General features: G+C 50.1%; 1 protein-coding gene across 1 annotated transcript; it reads right to left on the bottom strand.

Annotated features, from left to right (window-relative positions):
• Positions 1–325: 325 nt before the first annotated feature.
• On the bottom strand, positions 326–4,221 carry LOC107294797. Its single transcript, XM_029285706.1, has 3 exons — positions 3,142–4,221; positions 932–1,423; positions 326–802 (listed from the first exon to the last, which is right to left on the bottom strand). Exons 1-3 carry the CDS (start codon positions 4,219–4,221, stop codon positions 326–328), a joined length of 2,049 nt encoding a protein of 682 aa, XP_029141539.1.
• Between the last annotated feature and the right edge of the window lie 3,360 nt (positions 4,222–7,581).

The raw sequence follows: 7,581 nt of genomic DNA, 5'->3' as shown, positions 1-7,581 counted from the left end.
AAACGGTCGCAGCCGTTTAAGCATTTTCAACAGTTTCTAAGCAATTTACACCAATACATAACACCCCTTCCCCCTGGATAGTTCATAATGACAATTATTGAACATAGTCTTGTAAGTACTTTGGTGGCCTTCTCGCCTGCTCCAAACGTCTTGGCAGCGCTGGAGGGCCCCGGTCTACTAGCTTGCCTGCCAGGCTGGGTAGACCAGGACTTTGGGACTCGGGTAGACCTGAGTCTCTGTGGCTAGTCTGTCCGGGTAGACCCGAGCCATTGTCCATTGGTGAAACAGTTTCCACCGGGCTGGAAATCAGAGCCGTGTGCCGGATTCACTCAGTGGTTGCAGTCTCTGCATTCGGGGCTGACTCACTCTCCGCTAGTGCCCCATCCCCTCTGCTGGGATTCTCACTAGTGCTCAAAGATTCCGATGCCCGGCTGCTGTCGTGCTCCCCCTGAATTTGGCTTTCGCGAGAGTCATGAGCCAGCGGCTGGTTTGCTAGCCTTCTTCGCAGTTGGTCAATGTGCCAACATAGCACGCAACCGTCTTCCAGGACCACTTTGTAAGAAAGCGGCCCTGACACCTTACCAACCACAGCTACCACCCACAGTGCCCCTTGACTGTAGTTTCGTGCCCAAACTGGGTCGCTAACTTGCAAGCTGCGTGGTGACTTTGGCTGTGCTGATTCCGAGGCAACTCCATCTGGATGCAGCCGATCCAGCTTAGTGATTAAGCAATGGCCCCATCTCAATTCAGCTGGGCTTCTGCCCGTGGAAGTGCAGGGAGTCATGTGTTGGCAGAATAAGAAGTCTGCTAGTCTATGCTGCCAGTTGCTGGTTACGATCCTTTTTAAGGATTCTTTGGTTGTTTGGACCATGCGTTCCGCTTGGCCGTTTGAGGCCGGGTGAAAAGGGGCCGAAGTGGCATGCCTGATCATATTAGCCCTCAAAAAGGACTGGAATTCTGCAGCTGTAAATTGAGCCCCATTGTCTGAGACTATCATGTTGGGTAACCCGTGCGTGGCAAAGATCCTGCGCAGTTCCTGGATGATCCTGGCAGTAGTCATAGTTGGGACAGGTGCAACCTCTAACCACTTAGAGTGACTGTCCACCACAATGAGGAACAGCTGTCCCTGAAAGGGTCCCACAAAATCGATGTGGATTCTTGACCACGGGGCTTGTGTGGTTTCCCATCGATGGATGGGGGCTTGCGGCATTTCTGGCTGGGATTGCTGGCAAATGTAGCAGTTGTGTACTTGGGCCTCAATATCTTTATCTAACCCTGGCCACCACAGGTAGCTTCTCACGAGTGCCTTCATCTGGAGTATTCCCGGATGTCCCTCATGCAGAGACTCTAGTACCCTGGGCCTCAAGGAGTGCGGGACTATGACCTGACTCCCCCACAAAATGTAACCTTTGTGAGCTGACAGCTCGTCCTTTCTCCTACTGAAGCTCTGAAAGTTAGGCCCTGGACTATTTTCCGGCCATCCTGTGAGCACCCAGTTCAACACTCGACTCAGCGTTTTGTCCGAAGCTGTCTCAGCAGCCACATCCCCCACGTTAAGGGGAGACTCCGGCAAATCCTGGATAGCCAGGATGCGAGCAGCTGGAGCAGGGTCTGGCTTTAAATTTGGCAGGGGCAGCCTGCTAAAACCATCTGCGTGGCCCATTTCCCTGCCCAGTTTGTGATGCAGCCTGTAATTATAAGCTGAGAGAAAAATGGACCACCTCAGCATCATTGGAGATAGAATCTGAGGTGTTTGTCCATCGTGAACAGACCCAGAAGTGGCTTGTGGTCCGTAAAGACCGTGAATGGACGACCATACAAATAGTCATGAAATTTCTTGACACCAGCCACGATGGCCAATGCCTCTTTATCTATTTGGGCGTAGTTGTGTTCTGCCGAGGACAGAATCCTTGAATAATAAGCTATGGGAGCTTGGCTCCCGTCAGCCATTAAATGGCTCAACACAGCCCCTACCCTATACAGAGATGTGTCACAGGCAATGCTAATGGGCAGCTGTTTCTTGAAATGCACCAGTACCGAGTTTGAAGACAGCAGTGATTTGACTGCTGAAAAACTTTTCTCGTGGACGCTGGTCCACTGTCACTGTGCTTTTTTGTCCAAGAGCCGGTGTAACGAATCTGCCACTGCGGCCTTGTTCGGAAGGAAGGCATGATAAAAATTGAGTAGGCCTAAGAATGCCTTTGTCTTAGGGTGGGGAGCCTGCTGAATTGCTTGAAGCTTGGATTCAGCCGGGTGAATGCCTGTGGCATCTATGCGGAAACTGAGGAATTCGGTTGAATCTACCCCAATTTTGTATTTTTCCTTTTTCAGTTTCAGCCCCACTTCATGGAAACGCTGAAGGACGGCCTTGAGCCATTCTGCCAATTTCTCTACTGACTCCCCAGCTATGAGGACGTCATCGAAATACGGACACACGCCTGGAATACCCTTGAGTGCGCATTCCATCACACCCTGGAAAAGCCCTAGGGTGACACTGACCCCGAATTGTAGGTGCTTTACCCTGAACGCTCCCCTGTGGATAACTATAGTTTGAGCTTCTGCTGTGGCATCGTTCATGGGCAGTTGCTGGTAGGCTTGAGCCAAATCCAATTTGGTGAATATGCGACCTCCCTGTAGTGACGCCAAAATGTGGCTGACTACAGGCACCGGATATGAATGTTGAAGCGCTCTATTAATAGTGCACTTATAATCCGCGCATATGCGCACCTCACCGTTGGCCTTAAGTGGCGTAACTATGGGGGTTTCCCACCGACTGCTGTCTACTGGCTGCAACACACCTTGCACCAGCTTGTCCAGCTCTGCATCGATTTTGAGCCTGACGGCAAAAGGCAATCTACGAGGCTTGATCCTTATTGGAGTTATGGTAGGATCAAGGTGGAGGGTAATGGGAGGTCCCTTGTACTTTCCTAAGTTAGGGCTGAAAACATCAGCAAACTCTTGGCAAACTACCGACAGGTCCGCTGCTTGCATTCTGTGTATGCCAGTCACATGGATGCCCAAGGCATCAAACCAGTCTAACCTGATGAGGCTTGTGCGGTGCCCCTCAACTACTACGATGTCCAGGGGACCCTCAAACTCTTTGAACTGTACTTTGAGTGTAGCTTCTCCTTTAACCGCTACGCGGGAGTTTTGGAAATCTGTTAACAGGAGATTCGACGGCTTGAGTTTAACTCGTTTGCCGCTGCAACTGCAAATGTGTTTAAAAGTTCCTTGGGAAATTATAGATAGGGCTGACCCCATGTCTAATTCCATGTAGCATGGAACTCCTTGAAGCTTGACTTTGAGTCTCAGCTTTTCCTTAATGGGGCGATGGGCACCTGTTCTAAGCATGCTCCTTCTGCTGGCACAAAAGCCAACTCTGTGTTGCCCCGGGATCCCGGTACCTTTCCTGGGAAATTCTTCTTGTGGAATGTCCCTCTGGCGACCTTTACAGACGGCGGCGATGTGGCCTTGTTTGCCGCACACCCGGCACGTTGCTGTGCGGAACCTGCACTCCGAGCATCTATGTCGGCCTCCGCAGCCCATACATCGAGTGAAGGGAACTTCCTTGTCAAGTGGCTGCTGAACTCTTGCTGGTGGCTTCTGCAGCAGATCGATTTCATGGTCCATGTCGGGGACCTTCCCTCTTTCTGCGTCCTCGTGGTGGACTGTTTCTGGGCTGGGAGTGTTCTTGGAGGGCCGTAAGGCTTTTACGGCTCCCCCGGTGGCTTCTTCGGCCATAATTTCCTTTAGGGCATCTTGGAACGACAAGGTCTCCTTCACGAACAACTTCTGCTGGAGATCCCTGTTCCTCAACCTGCAAACTAGATGGTCTCTCAGTCTCTCTTCAAGGTCTGTGAAATTGCAGAGCCAGGACACCTGTCGTAGGGCAGCTATGAACTCGGCGGCAGACTCGCCTGGTTGTTGCTCCCTTTGTTCGAAGGCGTGTCTCCAGGCTATGACAGAGAGCTTCGGCTCGAAATGTTCCTTGAGCATTTTCTTGAGCTCGGAGTAGGCAAATGACTCAAGCGTAGGTGGAGCAACTATGTTTTTGGCTATATCAAACGTTGCCTGGCTGCACATGCACAGCAGCATTGCGGCCTTTAAGCCACCTTCGCTAACTTGGTTAGCTCTCAGGTAGTTCTCAACTCGCGAAATGTATGAGCTCCACCTCTCAGGATGCAACACGTTGAACTCCGTCAGTTTTCCGGGCTTGGCCATGGTGAGTTGTCTCCGACCTCTCAATGCCTTGTGCTGCTAAGGCTTCTGTGTTGGTCCTAGGGACAGGTCCCTCAGGGCGTGGGCCTCCAGAGTTGCTTGCTGGCAGGCAGAGGGGGGGGGGAACATGGTTCCTACCAGGGCGCTGAGGCCTGGTCTCACCCCCTAGTGACTTCTGGCTCTTTCTTGTTTAGCAGCACATCCCACCTTCATCGCCACTGTTATGTTTCGGGTTCGGTGAGGCATTGACAAGGCAATTGGTGCAACAAGAACTCATTTATTAAGTTAACAACAGAAGCAGCAGCAACTGCCGGTAAACCTCTATTTATATGGATCACCGCTAGACAGCGGCCAATAGAATTAAAGCAGTCTTTCCCACTCAAACACAAGCTAACAAGTATGTAGACAGTCAGTCTGGAGTTTAAATGGTCGCAGCCATTTAAGCATTTTCAACAGTTTCTAAGCAATTTACATCAATACATAACACATAGCATAAAGGTAAAAAAGGATATATGTAGTGTTATCTTCATTTTAGATGTCAAAAGGGTTTTGTGGCTCCCAATGTTTTTTTTTTCTGTGAGAAACGGGTCGAAGTGGCTCTTTGAATGTTTAAGGTTGCCGACCCCTGACCTAGCCGATCGAAAAGTGTAAGACCGCATAAAAGCAGTCAGGCAAGGATGCTGCCCCATAGCCGAATACACGGAGGAGTTCCGGGACCTGGCGTGCTGCCTCAACTGGCCCAATGACATCCTGGTAAACTGTTTCCAGGATGGGCTCAACGATGACCTGTACAATGCCTGCATCGCCCGTGGAGCCCTGGTCCGCCTACACAACTGGTGCATCCTGGCTGAAGAAGCAGAGATCGACCAGAACCACAACCCATACCAGTCAGGGAAAACTTGGAAGAGGTCTCCCCCGGGAAAGGAGAGGCAACCAAACCCATGGCAGCTCAACCACACTCAACAGCCTGCTTCAAATGTGTCAAATAGGGCCATCGTGCTCTGGAGTGCTGCACAAAAACCCCAGCCAAGAAGGGAGACCAACTGTCCAGAGGGAAGCCAATGAGACCTACTCAAAGCCCAAAGGACTCAGCCCTGAAAAGCATGGAGGTTGTGGAGTTCCACCCAACCCTGAAACCAGGAGGGAGAAATCCAACTCCACAGGAGGACGAGACGGGGATGCCTGAAAGCAACTATGACAATGACCCCTTGGTAAGTGGGCCGATTGCGCCAATCACATTGCCCATAAGACTGTTCATTTTGGGTAAGGAAGAAAGGGTGGCCCTAAATGCCCTAATAGACTCAGGCTGCACCAGGTGCCTGATCAGCCCAACCTTGGTAGGGAGACTGGGATTCCAATTAAGGAGGTTAAAAAAACCCATCGCATTTTGTCAACTCAATGGGTCCATCACAGGGGGCATCCTGGCCAGCTTCACCACTGAACCCCTGGGCTTAACCTTCGGGAGCCACTCCAAACCTCTAACATTCAAAGTGGCACCTGGAATGGAATGGCCCCTTGTCTTAGGATTGACGTGGTTGAAAAAATGGAACCCAAGGACAGAGTGGTGGGAAGGGAACTTGAAGTTCCCAAAGGAACTGAAAAAAACCCTTAAGAAGCTTCAGGGAGAAAGGGAAAGCCTGGATAGAGAAGCAGCAGCAGTGGCAAGAAGCAAGGGGTTGAAAGGCACACCCAGGGAGTACCACGATCTGGCTGAAGTCTTCAGCAAAAGGGGCTCAGACGAACTTCCCCCTCACCGGGCCACAGACTGCACTATTGAAATTGTCCCCAGAGCCAAGCTCCCAAAACCCAAAATATATTCCATGAACTAGAGAAACTGCAGCAGTTTATAGATAAAAATCTGGCTCGAGGTTTCATCCAGCCGGCAAGACCCTGAGTGGCAGCCCCGGTACTATTCCGGGAGACAAAAGATGAGTCTCTTTATCTCTGCATGGACTATAGAGGCCTTAATGCAGTATGCATGGAAAATGTGTACCCCTTGCCCCTCATGAAGGACATGCTGGCCCACTTGTCCAAGGGAAATGTGTTTTCTAAGCTGGACTTACAGGAGGCTTATTGCCAAGTCAGAATTAACGAAGGAGACGAGTGGAAAACCGTGTTTAACTGCCCCCTTGGCTGTTTCCAATTTAAGGTGCTCCCCTTTGGATTACAAGGAGCCCATGCAGTGTTCATGCAGTTGATAAATGAGGTGCTGCATGAGCACCTATATAAGGGAGTTTTGGTGTACCTGGACAATATATTAATTTACACCGAAACCAAGGCTGAACACGTGAAATTGGTCAGAGTGGTCTTAGCTCCATGCAGCTAAGTTATATGCTAAGCTTTCGAAATGTGAATTCCACAAAGAGAAGATTGATTACTTGGGCTACTGAATCTCACTTGAGGGGGTGGAAATGGACCCAGAAAAGGTGCACACTGTTTTGAAATGGGAGGCCCCTCACACCAGGAAACAATTGCAGAGTTTCCTGGGCTTTGCTAATTTATATAGGCAATTCATCCCCTTCTTCACACAAATCGCCCTTCCCATCATGAACTTGCTGAGCATGAAGGGGTGGGGGGATAAGCCAAGATCCAGTCAGCCATTAAAGTGGACTATGGAATGCCAAGCCACATTTGAAAACTTAAAAAGACTTTTTTCCGCGGAACCAGTTCTGAGGAACCCAAACCCAGAGAGACCATTTGTCGTTCAGGCTGACGCTAGTGATGTAGCAGTGGGTGTAGTATTGCTCCAAGAAAACGACACAGGGCAATTATAGCCCTGTGCCTACACCTCGAAAAAATTAACTGAGATAGAGCAACGCTGGGCCGTGTGGGACAAAGAGGTGTACGTGGTGAGGTAGGCCCTTCTTATGTGGAGACATTTTCTAGAAGGAAGTGAAATCCCTTTCCAGGTTTGGACTGACCACAAAAACCTGGAAGCACTGAAAACCCCAAGGAAGTTATCCCCCAAATAGGCGCGGTGGGCTCAACACTTCCAGCACCTTAACTTTACTCTGCGCTATCTGCTGGGGGGAAAGAACTTTCTAGCAGACTCTTTATTGAGGCTGCCACAATATAATAGTGTAAAAACAGAAATAGTTAAACTGATGCTCCCAGCGCAACAGCTAGCAGCACCAGTGACCACAAGAGCGCAGTCAAAAGGCAGCCCACTGCTAAACACCACTATCACTTCGAAATTTAAACAAGCCTTAGAGAAAGGCTACTGGTTCCTCAACCACAAAAACCTCTGCTCTATGCGAGAGGGGCTCGCATGGGTAGGAGGGAAATTATATGTCCAGCTAGCCAGAGACTAAAGACTATGCAAACATGCCATGATTCCAAGGCAGCTGGGCACTTTGGATTTGT

The sequence above is a fragment of the Protobothrops mucrosquamatus genome, unplaced genomic scaffold, assembly GCF_001527695.2.
Source record: "Protobothrops mucrosquamatus isolate PMUCROS unplaced genomic scaffold, P.Mucros_1.0 scaffold2098, whole genome shotgun sequence".
Taxonomy (NCBI): Eukaryota; Metazoa; Chordata; class Lepidosauria; order Squamata; family Viperidae; genus Protobothrops; species Protobothrops mucrosquamatus.
This window is presented reverse-complemented; position numbering and strand designations above follow the sequence as displayed.